Source organism: Engraulis encrasicolus, chromosome 14, assembly GCF_034702125.1.
Source record: "Engraulis encrasicolus isolate BLACKSEA-1 chromosome 14, IST_EnEncr_1.0, whole genome shotgun sequence".
Taxonomy (NCBI): domain Eukaryota; kingdom Metazoa; phylum Chordata; class Actinopteri; order Clupeiformes; family Engraulidae; genus Engraulis; species Engraulis encrasicolus.
The window spans coordinates 14,409,863-14,431,149 of record NC_085870.1 but is presented as its reverse complement, the minus strand read 5'-3'; the positions used below and the strand labels follow the sequence as shown (position 1 = coordinate 14,431,149).

The 21,287-nt window shown below is 44.3% G+C and overlaps 3 protein-coding genes across 5 annotated transcripts in view; all 3 read left to right on the top strand.

Annotated features, from left to right (window-relative positions):
• Positions 1–21,287, top strand: part of LOC134462123 (sodium- and chloride-dependent GABA transporter 2-like) — a 325,830-nt gene that overhangs the window by 59,805 nt on the left and 244,738 nt on the right. The gene's annotated exons all lie outside the window — the stretch shown is intronic.
• On the top strand, positions 7–13,868 carry LOC134462120 (E3 ubiquitin-protein ligase NRDP1-like). Of its 2 annotated transcripts, none has more exons than XM_063215001.1 (6): positions 7–249; positions 677–791; positions 3,818–4,089; positions 9,569–9,704; positions 11,060–11,163; positions 11,417–13,868. In XM_063215001.1, exons 2-6 carry the CDS (start codon positions 702–704, stop codon positions 11,769–11,771), a joined length of 957 nt encoding a protein of 318 aa, XP_063071071.1. In that variant the 5' UTR covers positions 7–249; positions 677–701; the 3' UTR covers positions 11,772–13,868. The 2 variants fall into 2 exon arrangements, with proteins under 2 accessions (XP_063071071.1, XP_063071070.1); XM_063215000.1 differs by having other exon boundaries at positions 7–254.
• dgkaa (diacylglycerol kinase, alpha a) overlaps positions 19,308–21,287 on the top strand; it is a 29,242-nt gene continuing 27,262 nt past the window's right edge. For both annotated transcript variants that reach the window (XM_063214998.1, XM_063214997.1), the window contains exons 1-2: positions 19,308–20,362; positions 20,873–21,005. In XM_063214998.1, the coding sequence (XP_063071068.1) occupies positions 20,294–20,362; positions 20,873–21,005 (202 nt within the window). In that variant the 5' untranslated portion in view covers positions 19,308–20,293. The remainder of the gene's footprint in view (positions 20,363–20,872; positions 21,006–21,287) is intronic.

The following is a 21,287-nucleotide window of genomic DNA, read 5'->3' as shown; positions in this document are numbered from 1 at the left end:
GGACATAGGCGCATAACGGGGATAACTTTGGAAACAGACGAGGATATAAAAACCTGTGTTGAATCCGAAACCTTGGATTTTAAAAACACATTTAAATGTGAAAATCATTCACGAAACAGTTTGGCTTCATGGACGATTCGCTTTAGCCTCGTCGCTCTCTTACTTCGTTTAACATTACTGTCGCCAAGTATGCATATGAGACAATTTTTAATACAGTCTGTGGCAAGCTCAAAAGATCAACGACACGAGGTAAGGTAAGCAATGGTTCAGATATTTATCATAAAAATTACATAACCACGCAGCCAGTTTGATCCAACTGTTAATCTCCTCAGTGGGTCCAGTATAAAACGTTAGCGTGGGAATTGCTAACTATAGTAGGTCTACTGCGAATTTCTTTTGATCACTAGCTCTGGTTGGTTAAACATCCTTCACCTTTCTGGCATTTTGAAGCATCAATAGGCTATCGGTTGCAGAAATAATAATCAATGTTGTTGAAGCTATAGTATGACATTTTGGACAGATTGGGGGTGCCATCTGTCTGACATCCCCGCAGAATATGCTACTGGCAGTCTTTTAACCTACATGGACACTTTCTGAAGTGTGTCCACCAATCTGATACCTCTTGCTGGCATGTCCTCACCTTAAATGAATACTGATCCATCGCCTGTCTTCCAAGGCTGTGGCAGCCCAAGTGACGTGCCATGGGTTACGACACTTGCCGCTTCCATGGGCACGTGGATGAGGACCTGTTGTGCCCCATCTGCAGCGGGGTGCTGGAGGAGCCCGTGCAGGTACAGCCACATTGCATATTCATAACAACTTTATTTGTACAGCTGATGCAACCAGGACTGGGGGGAAACTCCCGTTTTAGATGTGCTTGTTTGGATCTAAGAAGCGACCTTATGCAGAACCGCAAACCCCCAGGGATGTATAATGCTCTGCCTGGGCAGAGGGGATAGCTATTGGTGATCAATGAGGTCATACATCATCCAGTTAGTTACCTATGTGGTCTTAAAACCACCTAGGTGGTCTCTCACAGTTGCCTGTCTTACTCTCGTCTGTCAAAAGTACTTCTGATAAATCGCAATGTGAAGTCTCTGTTTGTATTCTGTACGGATGTACTAAAGCAGGGGTGTCAAACTCAAATTGACTGAGGGCCAAAATCAAAATCTGGAACGAAGTCGCGGGCCGAACTCCACAATACATTTTTAAAATGCACTAAAATTGTGCATGCATACACTTCATACTAATAGTTCAATTTCACATACACTGTTTCCCATCATATTTGTTAGTTCAATTGTGTCTACACATCCCTCATATGACACATCACATTTCATGTTCAAGTCATATTATGCTATACATTGATGGTGTATGTAGGCCAACTATAATAGACATTTGAAATTATCTCGCGGGCCGAATAAAATGGCTCCGCGGGCCAAATTTGGCCCCCTGGCCTTAGTTTGACATCCCTGTACTAAAGGATGCTGAGCAGTGCCTTGTTATGTAGATGGACCAGTCGGGTGGCAAAGTATACAAGATGATGATTGTGCAAAACTTTGAAAGTCTCCAAATGTAGCCCAACCAATTTGCTCCATTCCCTTCTCTCATCATCTATCCGTCTGAATATAGATGGCTGAAAAGATAATTCCCCTTTAAACACAGTCAGGTACCTGCATATTAGAAGGGAGGGAGGAGGAGGAGGAGGAATTGGGACGCTGGTGTGTGTGTGGTGTGACTCAGCACGTTTTGTAGCCAGCTGCCAGCCATAGGTGCCACATGTCCCCACTGCCACACACAGCAATGCCTCCCTCGCCTGGACCTAATAATAATACAGCCCATATGATCATGCCAGCAGCGAGACCTCGGCTTCGTCTTCTCCTCCTCGTGGCCTTGAACAACATGACCGTCACCGCACTGTAGGATAGATGAGGAGGGAGCGAGGGAGAGAGAGGTAGGGATAAGGGAGGAAGGAGAGACGGATCGGCTTTCATAGGGATGCAGTAGAAGAGAAGAGGAGAGAAGAGAAGAGGAGAGTTGCAGAGGAGAGTTGCAGAGGACAGAGGAGGATGGAAGGGAGGTGTAGAAAGGCGATCGTTTCCCTGCAGATGTGAGTGCAGTGCAGTGCAGGGCTACATGTCATCCTATGCAGAAGGCCGGAGACGTGAGATGGGTTTTATGCATGCAAAAGGTGTTCAAAGATGTTGTAACGGTGGTCATACCAGATGTCGGACAGGTAGGAAGGAGTAGGTGAAAAGAGGTGAGTTGTTCTTATAGTATGTTTTTGTGGTGTCATTCACTAGGTTGTGCGTTTAATAAGAGGTGAGAGTGTTTTTTTGTGTCAAGGAGGACTGCATTGGTGTTGACCTTATTCCTGTAGCGGGTGCGTACGTGTGTGTGTGTGCACGTACCGGTGCGTGTATGTGTGACTGTGTGTGTGTGTGTGTGCCCGTGCTTCCTGCCTACACACTCTCCCTGCCGATGTCGCCTTATGAGGACTTGCGCAGTGTCCTGGCACCCACACAGCTGTCCAAAAGCAGAGGCCAGTCAGAGTGCCCCCCCCCCCCAATTCCCCTTCTCCCTGAGAAAGCAGTGGACCGGAGTCCTAGCGTTTTTATTGCTGCACTTAAGCTAATAAAAAAAAGAAGAAGAGAGGGGGTTTGTGAGCGTGTTCATATGCTTGAGGGTGATCTACTGTTCTGGCATGCCGTGGCCCCAATCGGTTACAATCAATAGCGCTGTAATTCTCCAGAGACAGAGAGCCACTGTCTCTGCAGGCAGGGTCGGGATGAAACTGAGATCCACACATAACACAGGCTGGCTGCCATCGTCCTCCTCCTCCTCTCGCAGTAACGTGCACTTCATCTGACCTTGTTCAGCGTGCGTGTGTGCATGCCCGTGTGTGCGTGCGCGTGTGCGTGCGTGTGATTGTGCAGGAGTCTGTCCCCTTGTTGAGTTTCATTGCATTGCCCTTCAGCTGATACTCGTCTTGTCTAATATAACTTTTGGTGAACAAGAGGCAAGGACTGGCTGCTGTCTCTTTGGGCTTTGGCCCACGAAGCCTTATGGCCTTGCACAGGGCCTCAATTCTGGCTCTTGATGTTCATTTGATGTTATGGCAAGCCTAAATGTCCGGCTACCTCAGTTGCTGCTGCTGCTGCCTGTGTGTGTGTGTGTGTGTGCGTGTGCGTGCGTGTGTGCGTGCTTGCACACCAGTGTATGACATGACATGCATTTAAATGTGCACGCTTTTATAGATGCATTGTCAGCAGAAGAAATGCAAAGTGATCACTTGGCTCGTCACTGAGAGAGAGAGGGGTGGTGTGAATCCGTGCCGGGGTCACCACTGCGTTTCAGCAGCGATGCCTAGAGGAGTGGCTGGCAGGAGGCCCAGGAGGGGAGCCTGCCTCCCTGCCTGCCGAGCTGGCTGGCAGATCACAGGGCAGAGTGACAGGCTCAGTCACCTAGAATGGCAAGAGCAGAGAGCAAGGGGATGCTTTGGTTGCAGGTTTTCTGTGGAGCCTTGCACTTAAAAAATGGAAAAGGCCACACACAGAAAGGCTGTATTTCAAATGGGGATCGCGTGCGCACGCACACACACACACACACACACACACACACACATACGCACACATACATACTGAGCGAGTTCATTCCCATAAATAGGGACTACTAGATGCTATAGTCTGCTGCAATACATCAAATGGAAATGTGTATGTTTTACACGTGTACATGGTGTGTACATGGTCCATAGTAAAAAATAAACTGAGCTGAACTGAACTGAAATCATCTACCACCTTGCCTCTGTCTCCCCCTGTAGGCCAGCGACTGCGAGCACGCCTTCTGCAACGCCTGCATCAGCCAATGGATCGCGCAGCAGAGCACCTGCCCCGTGGATCGCTCCCAGGTCACGCTGGCGCACCTGCGGCCCGTGCCCCGCATCATGCGCAACATGCTGTCCAAGCTGCAGCTGACCTGCGACAATAGTGCCTTCGGCTGCACGGCCGTGCTGCGGCTCAGCCAGCTGCCCTCGCACCTCAGGGAGTGCCAGCACAACCCCAAGCGGCCCGTCATGTGCGAGCGCGGCTGTGGGTGAGTACGGTGGTGCTTTGACATGTGTGGCTTGGTGGGTCATTAGCAGTGTTTCCAGATGTGTCTGATCAAATGCCGCCCAAAAGGTTCTCAAAAACCGCCAAAATGCGCTACATTCCGCCCAAATTCAACAAATGACATTGACTTCTATGGGCCCAAACCGACTGAAAAAAACGCCAAATGGACATTTTTTCCCGTTTTTACCCGCAGACGCTCATCCCAAGTAGCCCAATTGGGCAAGCACCCGCCCAATCTGGCAACACTGGTCATTAGGTGGCTACAATGAAGAGCTCTATAAAGAGGTGTCTGGGTTTACAGTAAAGAACCCTATGGACAGAGTTAATGCAACTGTTTGAACGTATGACTAAATATATTCTGCAGAAAAGTGTCAGCATAACCACAAGCGTCCCGTCATGTGCAAGCGTGGCTAAGGGCAAGTATGTTGGTTGGGTGATAAAGTGGCCGCATTGAGGTTTCAAGGGTCACAGACAGTAAAGAAGCTTGTACAGAGTAAATGCTGCAGTCATAATTCACTAAAAACACAATAAAACAGTTGAAAAGTAGAATAACCACATGTACTCTATACATGGGTTTGCAGTGTTTGTAAACACAATGTTATGAGGAGGGGCAAGACACTGGCAGCCAACCACGTGAGCAATTTTTTTGACCGACAGCGGTTTCCAACAATCAGAGGTTGAGTTGTGGGCAGTTAGTTTCGCCTAGTCCGGGGAAAACAAAAATGTAGAACCCATGTATAGAAACGTGTGAGACCGATCTCACAACAGACTGGTCATGTGTAAGCTACACACTATGGGTGAGTAGTAATTTCCCCTTGGGATCAATATAATGATACTCTACTCTACTCTAGTGTGGTAGAAGGAGTAATTCGAAGCCCTCTGAGCCTCGGTGCCCCCAAATTGTGCAGTGTTAATTCAACTCTTGGAGTGAACGTCCAAATATATTCAATAGGAAAGTGTTGGTCACACTTTACTTGACACCGCGGCCATATGTATGACACAACCGTGTCATAACAGTGTCGTAACGCAGTCACACATGTGTCATAAACATGGTGTCAATGTCATAAACATTTTACTTTCCATTCCGGACTTTCCATTAACCCATTGGCGCCTGAGCCCGTTTTTAGAAAAGGTCCCCAATGCCTGAGGGTTTTCTGAGATAAGAAAAAATGGTTGGAAACTCCAATGAAAAATTCAATATCTCAGCCTCTGGAACAGATAGGGTCATGGGACAAATTGCATTTAAAAGGTAAAATCCTCTGCTTTCATGGGATTATGCTCATTCAGCATTAACACTAACACATATTCCTTAAAAAAATCATATCTCATAATCAAACGATTGAAAAAAGTTTCATGTGCTTTCAGGATAATGCTTGATGCTGCTATTTATTATAGGCTATTAGGCTACTAGGATATTGCTACTGTTACAATAGCCGACTTTAACTAAATCATAATAGGCCTAATCATTATTATTATAATTATTGGGCAGTCATTTCTGCCATAAATCGGGGGACATTTGTCTAATACAGCCACTTGCTCTCCCACCGGCGAGTAATGGCCGTTGTATTTCTCCAAACGTTATGCAGAGACCGATGAGCAATTTCATCCTATTTTGAGGGGCTCCACTTTGAGCTGGATGGCCGCGCGTCTATAATCCGCATGTCTACCGTTGTCTGCCTCACCAACAGGCTATCACCATATCCGAAAGTTCCTCAGAGAAAATATTCTGAAATAGGCCTATATCTAAAGGACGTGCTTCCTCAGATATTGGCACCTTCGCCAATTGCCCCGAGTGTCGGAGTGAACTTTTGGTAACGTCGGGTGCGAAATCTAGCTGACTGTATTTGGAAGCCACTCGCCCACCCCTTCATGCGGCCGCGGCAAATCACACTCCTGCTCTCTATCTAAAGGGTCTTCCATCATATTTCCTTTCCTCGATTAAAATCTCTTCATTACCTTTCAACTGAACATCACGTTCGCTGTAACAATGTGTCTCGCGAACCACAGCCTTTTTTTTTTTTTACCTGTGTGAAATGGCTAAACAACCCACGTCTGCAGAAGCGAGCATGGTTGATTTCATTTGATATTTTTTGTCGACGAATCAAACTTTTTTTTGCCACATGATCTTTAAAAAAATCGAGAACACCCACCTCTTGTGTATTTGAACAAAATATTGTGCATTGCATCTCCCATGCGTCTTGAAAATATTGACAAATCAACAGTGACGTGCAGTGAAGGGTATGGTAGGGTAGGCAGTAAATATAGAATATATATATATTTATATATAGGCCTATATATATTAACGGTGGGTTCGGTCCTCCCCAGAAAAAAATGTATTTCTTAGATGCAATTTCCTGCATTTTAACCAAATCTGGAGAGTCACTATCAGCTAAAAACTTTTACAAAAGACTAAAAACTTTGAACAAATAGTCCCCTTTCATGCAGATCTGAAATGTAACGTGTGTGTGTGTGTGTGTGTGTGTGTGTGTGTGTGTGTGTGTGTGTGTGTGTGAGAGAGAGAGAGAGAGAGAGGGGGGGGCCTTATGCCACAAGGTATGGTTTAAATAGGCAAATAGGCCTATTCACATAAACATGCTGATATGGTCTTTAATGTGCATTAGTAGGCCTATGTTTCTCTAAATACTGTAAATATAAAGTAGGCTATAAGATGCCATCAGTGCTTAACCACCACAGCTCTAATAACTAAATAAGTAAATAGGCTACACTATTTAGACATTTGGACATTGTCAGTAGACCTAAATCTGAAACAATAAGTGAAAACATAATTTCAATTTCTTGAAAAGGCCAGCTACACTTATTTGTTTTGCCAAATTGCCAAATTAGCTCCAGGACCCATACTTTGTACACCTTTAAGGACCTGTAGGCCTACATTTTACAATAATAATTTAGAAAGCTACAACATTTTGGGGGAAAAGCTTTAACTTTTGGCTTTAGCAGTTGATTTTGTTGCTCTTCTGTTTATTCTGTTGCAAATGCCAGGGTGTTTCACATGGATGACTTTTGAAGATAAAATGTCTAGTTCACCAACTGTGAATCACACCATAGCATGTGAGGGGGAAACGATTTACATTTCGCAATAAACCAACCTAGGTAACAGCTCCTGCTTCACTGCCGCGTTTTGTGCTGATAATCAAACACTCACAGACAAGAAGGGGGCGGATTGCTTGCAAACATGACCCGTGCATTCAGACAGTATCGAGTAAACCAACGAAACCACTTCTGAGACTCATTCTTGTGCGTGATAGTATTCTCAAACACTTCAGCTACGGTTGTGCAAGGTGTTTCAAATTAAGTCAATTTGTGAGTGCGGAAGCACTCCGAGAAACCATCCCCAGTCAATCGTCCTGTTCCACGTTGATCTCGACTCGCACACCGCGCACTTCAAAAGAACGCAGCTGCACTTGCTAACAGGCTCCACACAACTCACGCATTGCGTAGTCATCATCATAATAAATTAGGGAAATGGAGTCATGTCGTACGCTCAAAAACAATCTCGCGTCCATAATAACACACACACGGTCTATTCATGTCCACCACCGCACAACCAATCTTCAATGTCAACACCCTGACAAACGGTGACAACAAAAGGCACCACGAAAAAACTTGAGCATGTTCATGTTAAAAGGCTACCCGCAGCATAATAATTAGATGAATCTTACCTTAAAGCAGAATCACAAGTAGGCTGTGTTTTTCATGCAAGCTAGTTCCATTAAAAGCCCGGGGTGGTTGACATGATGAAGACATTTTGTCCCAGTGCAAACTACTTGAAGCTGCTACCCATCTGATGTTGAATATTTCCACAATGCAGCGATTGCAAACGGCTCAGCTGTCTGTCACTTGAACCGTCTTTCTTGCTACTTCTCGGCATTTTTTAAAATAATAAAGACAAAAAGCCAAAGACTGCCATGTTTTCTTTCCGATACGGCTAGAGATTTGAACAAGCCTTGCCTTGCTAGTTGTTGCTATCATAGCTGCCTGTAGGGCAGAAATTGGCTACTACCTGAATTGTAACAATTTTTCATTTTGGGCGCTGTGATTGGCTCACATACTCCCGCCACAGAGTAAAGGCTCTGCTTTTAGTCCCATTGACAAGCTATGTGACAACTTAATACGCATGCGCAAACTTCTACATTGACAGCATTGAAGGCAGGGTAGGCAGAGGAAAAGCGAGCCTTACCGGGCTGCCTGGCTGGCATTCGAAAGCTCTGCTTTCAGCCTGTCTCTGCTACCAGCCGGGACTGCGCGTTGCCACGGCAACCTGCCCAAGCCTGAGCGCTTTGCTTCGTGCGATTACTTAGGTTTTTGATCGTTGTCCTGTGTATACTGTACTTTAAACAGCTCATAATTTATGCTGAATCAATGTTATTGTTGTGTAGGCCTATGTGAACTCTGAAGAATATTTTTTTAAACACGTGTTAGTTTTTATTTTTAAGACATTTATCCCAGGGTAGGCACTGCCTACCCTGCCTACCCTGACCGCACGTCTCTGCAAATCAATAATGTTGCGTTTTGCAACAACCGGCGTCAGGGCCAATGTTGCGTAACGCAACAACCGGCGTCAATGGGTTAAGTGACATTCGGTTATGGTTAAGACAGCCCTAACAATGTCAACTTTTCATGACCATTAAACGTTTATGACATTGATATCATGTTTATGAGTCGTCCATGACTGTATCATGACACTGTTTTGACACTATTATGACACGTATGGCATATGCATGATGCTGGCGTCAAGCGAAGTGTAACCAAAGTCTTAAATGTCGCTCAGAAAGAAGCTGGTCATGTGCGAGTACAGCTGCATGTGAGTAGCGGTACAGTAGGATCATCACTGTCACTGTGACCATGACCATGACGTTACCAGAGATTCTTTAAGTATATAGAGATATGCCAATGTAATAGGTTGCTATGGGCACCTAACATGACCAGGTTCCGGTCTGCCTAAAGGGGCGTGTCATAATGCTCCTAGCATTGAATAGAATAGTCCTCAGGTCTGCCTAGGTCTGCCTAAAGGGGGATTTCCCCCCCAATAATAGAACCCGGAAACAATGGGCCAATGGAACCTCTCTCTCTCTCTCCTCTCTCTGACGTTACTGTCTGTACCTGCTGAAGGTGGATAGCGGAACCCGATGAGGCCATACAGGAACCTGTGGAGGCAATAACAAAACATTATGTTCACTTAAAATAAACCATGTGTGAGTTATTTTAGTGTGTGGAGATTTCTTACCTTTTAATGTGTCATTTTAACACAAAATGTTGCTTTGTTAGTTCAATAGGGAGTATTCTCTAAGAGTTGAATTAACACCTGTAATGCCCTGTACCTTAATAACTATCACTTTGAATAAAACTGTATACGGATAAAACCGTATACTGGTTGTTGTTTTGTTACAGTACACAGAGTTGGTTCTCACTCAACTTCTGTGTGCAACCTTACTACAACACAGGCTGGAAATCCCCAAGGATGAGTTGGCAGAACACAACTGCGTGGGACACTTGCGTTCGCTGGTGCAGCATCAGCAGGGGAAGATTGCAGAGCTGGAGAAAATGGCCACCGAACACAAACACCAGCTGGCCGAACAGGTCTGCCACACACCACTAGCCTGCGTCCACTGCAGATGAAGACACTTTTATGACCAGGGCTGGACTGGCCATCTGGCATAGCGGGCATTTCCCGTTGGGCCTTCTGCCCTTGTGGGCCCCTATTTTCAGAAATGTAAAAGAATATAGTTCTGCGCCGCCAATTATGAGGGGCCCCTTTAAGCCAAAAGTGCCCAGGCCCTATACCCCCCCCAGTCCAGCCCTGTTTATAACCCATGTTCAAACCCACACAATTGATGCTGCATGTCAGTGGTCTCCAAATGGTGGTTCATGGGCCAGATCCGGCCCCAGCATGGCAAACATTTGGCCCGCCATGAGGTTGGAACAAATGAAAACATATACTGTTGTGTGTGCTATCTGTGACCATATGGGCAGACGATTTGTTTGGCCCCCTGCCTCAGTTGCGCAACATAATTTTGCCCTTGGTGGGGAAATAATTAGAGACCACTGCTGTTGAAGACGATCTGCTGTAAGATAACCTGTGCCTAAACTCACACCACTGATGATGATGTATTGAAGATGATTATTTTTATTTTTTATAAAAATGGATATTGTGCTTTTTTGTGCACTTTGAAGGAGCAGCTTGTCATCTCGTAATATAAATAGAACAGAATAGAAAGCTGTACTTGTCATCTTGACAATACAGTGAGATTTGAAAAGATCACACAGTAGATGTAATGAGGGCTCTGACCCGCTGCGTCTTTGCACGCCTACATCTTGCTCTATTCCTTAAAGATGATCTGCTATGGCCCTGCAGTGGCTCTAACGGTAGGGCACTGGGCTGCTACGCTGGGGACCTGGGTTAAATTCCGGCCCAGTTTCCTGTCTCTCTCACTAATACAGTCTAAATACGCCCAAAAAGACAAAAAAAAGATGATCTGCCATATTCCATTCCCAACCCCACAGTGTATAAATTGATCTGCTAGGCAGTATTTGAACAGCTTCAAGGACGTCTTTGCCAAACTCAAAAGTGCACCTTTAAATGTCCATTATGATCCAGCCATTGCTAAGATGCTTTATGTGGGCCCTACCGTGGCACTCGTCTGCTATGCGGCCCACCCGGGGATGATTCCAGGCCCGGGTCCTTTGCTGGCCCTTCCCCGTCTCTCTCTCCCAACTCACGTCCTGTCTCTCCTCCACGGCACTGTCTGATAATAATAACCATTTAAGGCTTGAAAAGCCCGAAAGAAATACTTAAATGCTTTGTGCATTTAAGGGTGTTGATATGCTTGAAGTGAGAAAGATCTGACTCTTATGGAGTCGAGTTAGAAATGTGCGTGTGTGTCCTTGATGTGCGTCCTTGCAGCTAAATGAGCATTTCTCTGGTTGTGTTACAGAAACGGGATATCCAGCTACTGAAGGCCTACATGCGAGCCATACGCACGACAAACCCCAGCCTACAGAACCTGGAGGAGACCATAGAGTACAACGAGATTGTGGAGTAAGCCATTTTTCGATGCATTTATTATGGTATTTTGTGGCGTTTCATTTTTTGCCGTAGTAATGCAATATCAGTGTAACTGAATTCAAAAATGTAATTCTTATGACAAAAAAGGTGATTTTTAGCATTTTTGCCTTTTATTATTTGATAGGACATCCAGTGGCAGGGCTATATTGGCTATTTTGTTTACTGTTAAACTGTCTTGAGTGGTAACTTGATTCTTGATGAGTTGCTGTGTTGCTGCCCTCTGCAGGTGGGTGGGCTCATTGCAGCCGGCGCGCGTGACCCGCTGGGGGGGCATGATCTCCACGCCCGACGCCGTCCTGCAGGCCGTCATCCGACGCTCGCTACTGGACAGCGGCTGCCCGCCCTCCATCGTGTCAGACCTGATCGAGAACGCGCACGAGCGCAACTGGCCCAGCGGCCTGGCCACGCTCGAGACGCGGCAGATGAACCGCCGCTACTACGAACTGTACGTGGCCAAGCGCATACCGGGCAAGCAGGCCGTGGTGGTGCTGGCCTGCGAGAACCAGCACATGGCCGAAGACATGATCCTGGAGCCGGGACTGGTGATGATATTCGCCCACGGGGTGGAGGACATTTTATAGTAGTCAGGGTGCGACACCGTTACACAAATCATCCTTTGGGTGCTGGAGATGAAATGTAGGGTTTAACCTGTGTCAGACAGATTGAAGTGGAGAGACTTTATTGCTGCCCTGAGCGCTGAAAAGGCGTGATGGGGGTTAAGTAAGTAAGAAGTAACCTGTGTCAGGAGAAAGGGAGATCTTGAAGGGACTGTCTGTCTGGCCATAATGTACTCAGCCGATCATGTACAGTAGTTGAGCTTTGTGTGGTGCTGTGAAGAAGTCTTGGTGTGGTGTAACGGCATTTTGCAGCATGCCCCAGGATCTGCATTGTCAGCAGCACCGCGAGAAATTACTGACACAAAAAGGTTTTTTTGCCTCTCATCAGGTTTGGACTGGGTGGCAGAAAGACTAATGGTTTGCAAAGTGTGAGCTGTTGGTAGAGTGGACTGGTGTGAAATGAAGAATGAACTGATGACTCACTAACACCCAGAAAAACGCAAATGCACACGCACACAGTTACTCAGACCGTACTGCATTTCTCTGTAAGGGTTTGCACCTTATGCACCCTGACACACAACTGACAATACACACATCACAGTGCTGTATAGAAATCCAGAGTGTTGGAGCATTTTGAAAGCTGCTGTCGCCATGGTCACGGTGATCTCAAAGAGCTTTTGTCGCCTCACGGGAAATGCAGCTGCACTGCTAACTTTAGAATACCTCACATATCTCTCTCACTACTTTCCTCTGTGGGCTGGCAAAAACGAACAAAATGTGCAATGTTTCTTGACTGGACAGTTTATTCCAATGGTCTGCATTTTGTTAACAATGGGTCAAGGGTAGACACAGCATCTCCAATGGGGTTCAGAGTTGGGGCAGCAGGGTGAAAAGGCACTGTTTTTGACCCAGGATCTGGAGCTGTCTTTAAACAAAAGAGCTTCATTGGGCCTACTGGTAATCATTTATCAACGGTTTCATTTTCATAGCCTGTAAAAGGTTAAGGGTCTGTACCTGAGAATGAAAGAATTGTCAGAGAAATGTCTACATTTTACTGGCTTTGAAAATGAAACGTTTCACGTATGGAGCTGATCTTCCTAAAGCTATTCTCAAACTACACTACTGTCTGCTTGATTCTGGGCTGCAAACCCCCCTTACGACAATCGGTGGAATGTTACCCCACAGGACCGTCGCAAGTGATTGTCGGGCAAAATTTCCTCATTGTGTACGGCGTTCTCAGATAGAACTTTGGCAGCTCAAATAGTCGCCAATCACAAATTGTAGGAATCAAACACTGTTTGATATTTGCGACTGAAAATAGAACTTCGGGCATTGTCTTGGGTGGTCACGATCAGGGATAAGATTGACAGATGCGATTCTCTTCTTGTGTGCGGCGCAACCCGACTTAAAAATCCAACACAAAATCGTGAGTCGTGTAGTTTGAGCCTGGCTTTAGACCTCAGCTCCAAGGCAGTGTATTCTGAGCCTCACTGTAGATGAGCTCAACCTGATACCTTTTTCCTGCCTCAGTGTTTTAATATCTCATTATTATTATTATGACTATTATTATGCTATTTTATTTTACTAAATGTTTTCATGTTTTAAAAAAGAAAACCTTCTGTGAAGTGCAGTAAGATCTACGTGTTCATTGTGAGAGCTAACTGAATGAAACCCTTTAAGCAATATATTGATCTATGAACTTGCATACCACTCTACACACTTCAGCAGTGTAGATCGTATTATAAGGAACAGTGATATTGTCAGGGCTGTTGTTCTATTTTGTTAATGGCTTGTTTGTTAATGGATTTGAGATTTGTTTTTTTTTCCTTTTGTTGCTTCCGTTTAAGTGTCCTAAGAGTGTAATGGTAAATGTATGTATTATGCATGATCAATGAATGTGGCTTTTAAAATTGGCTCTCAGGAAGGAACGGGTCACATTACGGAGATGTTTCTTGTTCTGGTTGTTTACTTCTTTTCCTGTTTTGTTTGAGTGCTTTGACTGCATTCTGTATTATTATAATTATGTGTTATTTTTCTGCTCTGTGACAGTGTTGCAAGTTGTATGCAGAATATTTCATGTCTGTGTACCTATTGAAGAAGAGAGTTCATGTTAACACTGAAGCATCTTGCGTTCTTTCTTTCTGTCCGTCTGAAGATGAGCAGATCTACAACATTATCATCATTATTCTGTAGTCTTTAACTCTTATTTAACTTTATGCGCTAAAGGTGATTATTCACAGGGCAACTTTTTGAGTAATGTTGCAACTCCTTATAAATGTGTTGTACATATAAATTGTACAAATAAAATCTTGTAGTAGCTATTTTTGCCCAAAAATGTGTTGCTCAAATAGCTGCCAAGTGTATGATCACCTTAAGGCTCTCTTAGGACCATTTTTTTTGTGTCTGGCCTATTGCCATCATCATGTTAAAGCTGGGTTGAGGGGTAGAGGTTCATTTTTTTGGGTAACATTCTATGCCATGAGTAGGCTAATGCGGCGTGTATTAAAAATGGCTTTTAATTCGAAAGTTCCATCCTTCCAGTGGAAATGCTATTACTATGCTGTACCACACTGTCAATCTCGCATAATATCAAACGTATAATCCCCCTGCCCTCTTCAACCTGTATGCCATTTCTGATATTGATGACTATACCAATGGTTGTTCACTTCAGGGGATGACAGATGTTTGGTGACCTCAGCTTACGTCAGAGTAGCCGTGTTCTGTATCGTACCAGAGCACCCGAGGAATGCCAGACTAGTTTTGAAGCCACAATTAGTTTCATTACCATACGCAATCAAGCCGTACCTCAACTCCCCTGCACTGTTTGACTACACTGTAGGTACTGTGTAACCCCCCCCCCCCCTTTTTTTTGCAATTAGACCTGAAGCATAGTTTGGTCTTCTGAAAAATGCACCCCCACACTGTGCCATAATGAATATTTTGAACAGGCAGGTGTATGTCATTGAAGTGCTACTGAAGTAGTGATGACCTAACCCTGTTTACAGACAGAAAGTAACCCTTTTAAGCGCTGCTGTTTTGCTGGGAGTACTGTACTTAGAATAAAAATTGAATTGAATAGGTTCTCACGCAGTCAGATAATAACAGTAACATGTTGCCAGAGGCTCGTCCAGTTACCTTTTGAAGTCATATTGATGTACAGTACATTACGGTATTTACACAGCTATTATGTAATGGATATTGTTTTTAAGGAGTAGAGTAGAGTAACTTTATTCAGGTGGGATTCAGGTGTCAAGTAGCTTACATAAATATAGTGCCCACAAGGACAATTCAAGACACATGATATAACACAGGTAATATCAGGGAGGGGGAAAATAAAAACTCAGGAAAAGTAATGATAAAAAGGCTATTGTGCATTTTCTCTGAGTAGGTGTAGACAATGTGCAAACATATACTCTGTGAGTTGTGATAGACAAGAGTAACATGACCAGAAATGAGTGTTGATAGATACATCTATGGTATTGTAATGTAGAAGTAAGAGAAAAGAGACATATTGCACGGTAATCAAGGTAGAAATGAATAACTGGCATTGACATATGCAAATCATATTTTACATTCCCTACACAAGGAATGTTAGTAGTAGGCCTAATGTTGGTAATAGAATGTTAGTAATAGTGCAGGGCCACTGACAGCTTTGGCTGGGCCCAGGACAATGTCATCTGAAAGGGCCCTCACCGAATACATTCAATGTAATGCGGACCCAATTATGGGCCTCCCAGTTCCCTGGGCCAGGGACAGATGACCCCTTTGCTGTGGCACATTATAGGCCTACAGGGCATATAAGTTTTCAGTTTTGCTCTACATAGCCTATCCTACATAAATAGGCCAGCCAGTCCCAAAAGTATTACTCCAAATCTATGAGGGAAAATATCCTTAGGCCTATCTACAGTCTTGATTGGATCGTCTTAATAATGACATAAATATTTATGAAATTACACTCAAAAAGGTAAGCTGTAGGCTATTTGGAATACTTCAGGCTATGGGGCTAGAACTAGAATTAAAAAGTTATGCAGGCAACCCTTTTTAGGTGTAGCCTATGTTAGTTCTTATTCACATTTGTGACAAGCACCATACAGAACTATCTAATTCTAAAATGGGATAGCCTAATGGACTGTGGACAGTCACCCTACATTGATTATTCCTAGTCAACACGCAGGGGCATTACAGGGACATTGTCATGTTGTCTGATTATATCAATAATATTTTGCAGGGTGTTACACTCAGCTACAGTGTAGACTGATACTTTTAACGCAGTTTATCACATTGATTGAATTGCGACCATATCTGCTTTAAACGAATGGGTTTAGATTGAAAGAGGGCTCTCCGCTTTCCTGCCGCACTGTGACGAGCCTGTGGTGTGGTGCTATTTCTCTCCGCCCATTTAATGCTTGGTTAATCCACCTCCACCCTCCCACACTCGGCTCGGGACCAGGGCAGTCCTGTCACTGCTCGAACGTCGGACCACGAACTGCCTTCGTGAGTTGTTTACATTTTTTGACCATATCGAACTAGGCATAGACTAGCTTGTCGTCTAAAAAAAGTCAGAATAGATTACAATGTATCCGTTTCTGAGTGGTTGCGGGTTATAGGCTTCGAAATCTCTTCGCGTTTTGAAGAAGTTAATTTTTCTGTCACTTAACGCCTGATTGATTCTCGTAATGGTTCAGTCGTTGGTGAAATGGTTCATTAAACTGCCACACATTGGTGTAATGAAGGGAAATGTATTGAAAACTACCATCCATAAGGATAGAGCGTGTAGGCTAAGCCATTATTGCGCATTTGTTTCCACTAACTTGTGAATCGGTTGGCTTCACTACACAAGCTACTGTAGCAAGTGAAAATGTGTTTCAGTTTGAGGGGCTCCTGCGTTCACTGAACGAGGCGGATATCTATAACAATGTGGAAAAAGACATGGACAAAAGTAGCCTTTGCGCAGAAAAAATGTCAGATATCTGACTGTGAGAGATTTGATTATGCTTTAGTTCTGGAATCTGAAAGTGTAATCTTACAGCAACGTTGAGTGATACAGTGTGTCAAGTGAGGTAGCTGAGCCAGAGTTGTGATGAAGCTGCCGTGTCTTTGCCAGACCCTATGACTCATATGCAGGTTTGGCTCTAAGTCAGCATTTTATTCAGTGTGTGAAAAAGACTGTCTGTTCTGTTCGGTCTACCTCCTACATTTGAATGTTTTTCATCAAATGCTATTATTTTACTATTAGGCCTAGTTACTGTTCTTTAGTCCTGCCTTGTACTCTGCTTTTTTGTTTTTATAATGTCTTTAAACATCTTTGCACTCAGACATGAGTTCTGAAGTTATTTGCAATAACGTTTTTTCCAAGCAAATTGTATTTGCCAAAAACATGCGCTAAGTAAATGTAAAGCCAGCTGAGTTGTGTCAGATCTGATAAGATCACGAGTTAATCTCTTGTTTAATCCATTTCTCCCATTTTAACCCTCATCTTTGGGATGTTCAGATTTAAACAGAGTCACAGAGGCTAAACAGATTGAAGATTCTTAAATCCCCCGGTATTAGTCACATAAAACCAACATTAGATACCAACATTATGTGTTGAGAGAGCTAGACCTGTACCTGTAGGCTATCTGAGACAGGAGCCCCACCTTATAGGCCTAGATCAGAAGGTCGGCACACTTCAGCACTTTACAGACTACAGCATCAGGGCAAACCTCCTTACAAGAGATATCCATTTGGAATTCACTGACTCACTGTACAGACTACAGTATCAGGGCAAACCTCCTTACAAGAGATAACCATTTGGATGTCTATGAAATTCACTGACTCATAGAGGAAACTGTAGAGTTTTCATTTCATTTTTCATTTTTTTCATTATCATTTTTTTTTGGGGGGGGGGGGGCGTTGCTTGCCTTTATTGGACAGGACAGTTTAAGAGGAGATAGGAAGATAATGGAAGAGAGACGGCGGAGGATTGGGAAATGACCACGGCCAGGAATCAAACTCAGGTCTTCGGCATAACAGTCAGTGCCCTAGCTGTTTGACCCATGCCCGGGGCCTATCATTATACATTATTAGTAGGGCTGTAACGATATTGTATCGAACCGAGAAATCGGGATACACAGAGTCACAATACTGTATCGTGATACAAGGAGGCAGTATCGTGATACGCCCTTTTAATGTTTTGATACCCATCAGCCCAGAAAACAACCACAGGATATGAAGTGATAGTGCTTCCAAGCATCATTATTATTATATAGAAACTTAAAAAAAATATTTGTAGCCTCTTGTAACCTATTCTACCTATAACCTATCATAGTTTTTATTCATAAAGTGTGTAATTTTGGCAAATGTGAAATCGTGGGGTGTATCGAACCGTAGGTCATGAATCGTGATACAAACCGAATTGTGAGTTGAGTGTATCGTTACAGCCCTAATTATTAGTGGTGGCAGGATGGTAAATTCTGTTTTTGTCAATGAAAAGTGCTGGTGGATCAGCAAGGAAATGAATAGACAGAGTAGGTTTAAGTGCATAAGTGCAGTGCACCCAACCCAGCCCTCAACTCTAATATGAAGCAAAAGAGCTGGGATAGGATTTCTTGCTGATGGTAAAGACGCGGCATTACACAACATTTAGCTGAGGCTTTTATCCAAAGTGACCTCTGATGGAAGAACAACATGTAAACATCAGCACCATGGGAGAGACTACCGTACTCCAAGTGCTCACTCTATCGAAACGCTCCAAATGCATTACTCTCATCTGAGCTCCTTGTTACCCATAATGCTGCCACAGGATCTTCTTAAGCATCAGGATTTTTCGAGGAAATGGCCATGTAGAAAATAATATAAACAATCAGCATGTGCTCTATCTATCTGACACTATCTGTGTCAGGTCACAGGAATGGGGAAAACTTGTTCTTATTGTGCGTCTACGCCTAGAGAAGACGGATGGAGCTGAAAGACTTGGTACCCTTCCCAAGCGGGAACGCCTGCTAGTGGGATCCTTCACCAGGGTCTCCTTCACCACCCTCCCTTCCTACCTTATACACCTCCACACTGTGCCCGACTGTGACTCAGTTTTGTTTTTCAGTGGGCAATCTCACCAATTTTATTCTCTCTGTCTGTCTGTCCGTCCGTTTCTTACTATCTATCTATCTATCTATCTATCTATCTATCTATCTATCTATCTATCTATCTATCTATCTATCTATCTATCTATCTATCTATCTATCTATCTATCTATCTATCTATCTATCTATCTATCTATCTATCTATCTATGTGTCTGTCTATCTATATGTCTATCTGTCTGTCTTGTCTGTCTGTCTGTCTGTCTGTCTGTCTGTCTGTCTGTGGGCCTCCAGAGTCGTCAGGACCTAAAAGATGACCTCCCCGCCCCCGGCAGTGGAATCATGTGGGCCGGAGCTGAACCCTGTGGACTTCATCCAGCTCCAGCAGTACATGGAGTGTAAGTGTCCTCTGTCTGTGCATGCTAGTGTTTCTCAACAGGGCCCCCCCCCCACCCCCCAGGAAATATTTTCCACACACCGCGCTCTCCCTTGTAGGGAATAGATCACATTCAGTTTCTTCTTTTTTCCCCTTTTTATTCTTTCATTGTATTGTCAGGCAGATGTTTCTTCTACAAGAGCCTTCATCAGTGTATCAGGGCCTGGAGAAGGAGACATCTGAGAGAGGGGCACTTGGCTGCAAATGGGGGGCATTAGCCTGTTTTATTCGTCAATACTAAGGGGGCTGTTGGCAGGCTCATGATGAGGTCAAGGGGCGTCTGTTCAAAAAAAAGATTGAGAACCACTGGTGGTAGGCTCTGCAGGCACTGATGTCACCATGGCGTCACCCCATGTGTGTGTGGGTGAAGCACCTCTCTCTCTCATGTAGGTGGCACTTCGCACCTGCTTGTGGATATGTAGAGCGCTTGTGCAAGCGAGCAAGGCATCTGAGGGGGTAAATATAACTTGCAGGAGCAGAGTGGAGCAGTGTCCCCCGACAAGCTTCCGTCTCCAGTCATTTGATGCCTCCTACAGTTTGCATGCATGCAAACGTTGCAGCGGTTTGGCATTTGTAAAAGTGCACATGCACTGCTTTGTGTGTGTGTGTGTTGGAGTAACTGTGTTTTTATTCTGTTTTCTCATCTGGGTTCTGTTGTGGTTGTTTTTTTTTCTTTTGTTCTTTGCACATTTCCTGCTGCACAGATATCGTAACACTTATACCTGTACTACTACTTATAGATGTATCTTGTCACTGTAGCGTCTTTGTGAAGATGGGCCCATTGGTGGGCCTGTTCACAAAAAAAAACAATTACATTATAACAGCACTGCTATGACACATTATTAAGAGCCTTAGATAACAGATTAAGACTTTGTCGTTACAATTTTGGTGAGAGAGGCTCTGCGCAAAGGGGTTAATTTCATCCAAATTGAGTCTTGGTAAAAAAAACAACAACAAAAAATTAATTCCTGTATGGATTAGTTGGTAAACACCTCTCTTGCATAATACAGTATATCTTACCATTTACTCTAATGTCTCTGACACAGATAGCAGCATGCGAGTGAAAGAAGTTGTGAAGGAATTCAACGCCGGAGGCAAGTTATTTCAACACAGATGTGGAGATGTAAGTGACATTGACCGTGTGCTACTCTATTGTTTTGTGTGAAAGCGGTTTATGATATTGTACTGTCTCAGTCTGTTAGGAAAATTAAACCTCGTGATTGGGGTGTTTATGTGGGAGGCTCAGGGCCAGCAGATTATGTTTTGGGTAGACAAGAGTGCAGTCTGGGGTATAATTTAATCTTTGTCACTTAATGAAATGGCTGTTGTGACGGTTGGAAAGGTCAGTGTCTAGGGTGAGCTGTTTTTAGTACGTGACATACTGTACGGATCAGGTCATTGTGGTTTTTAAAAAAAAACTCAAAGCATCCATTCTCTTTTACTTCTCTGGCACACTCATATTTCTCTCTTCTCCCTTTCCTCACCTCTCCTCTCCTCCCCCATCCACCCATCTCTTTTTTTTCCACTTCATCCTCCTCAATCCCATCTCATCTTTGCGCTGACTCTTCTCTCTCTCTTCTTCTCGTCTCTCCTCTTTTGACACCTCTCTGGCGTGTCTCGCGTTTCTCCGCAGCGTGTTGACTGGACGGGGTTCTCGCTCTTCCTGAAGACCTACTTGGAGGCAGACAACCTGCCCACGGAGCTCTGCCAGCATCTCTTCCAGTACTTCCAGGACTCTGAGCAGTGCAGGGAGGAGCATAAGAATGGTACGGCCAGAGAGAGTAGAGAGAGAGAGGTTCCATTGGGCCATTGTTTCCGGGTTCTATTATTGCAAGGGGGAGGGGGGGAAATCCCCCTTTAGGCAGACCTAGGCAGACCTAAGGACTGTTCTATTCAATGCTAGGAGTATTATGACACGGCCCTTTAGGCAGACCGGAACCTGGTCATGTTAGGTGCCCATAGCAACCAATCACATTGGCATATCTCTATATACTTAAAGAATCTCTGGTACGGCCGGCGTCTAGTAGCTTTGACTATTCAGCCGCCCA

Coding starts and splice junctions, on each gene's coding strand:
- LOC134462120 (XM_063215001.1), top strand. CDS start 702: ATGGGTTACGACACTTGCCGCTTCCATGGGCACGTGGATGAGGACCTG. Junction 9,705..11,059: donor AACACCAGCTGGCCGAACAG/GTCTGCCACACA, acceptor GTTGTGTTACAG/AAACGGGATATCCAGCTACT. Junction 11,164..11,416: donor GAGTACAACGAGATTGTGGA/GTAAGCCATTTT, acceptor TGCCCTCTGCAG/GTGGGTGGGCTCATTGCAGC.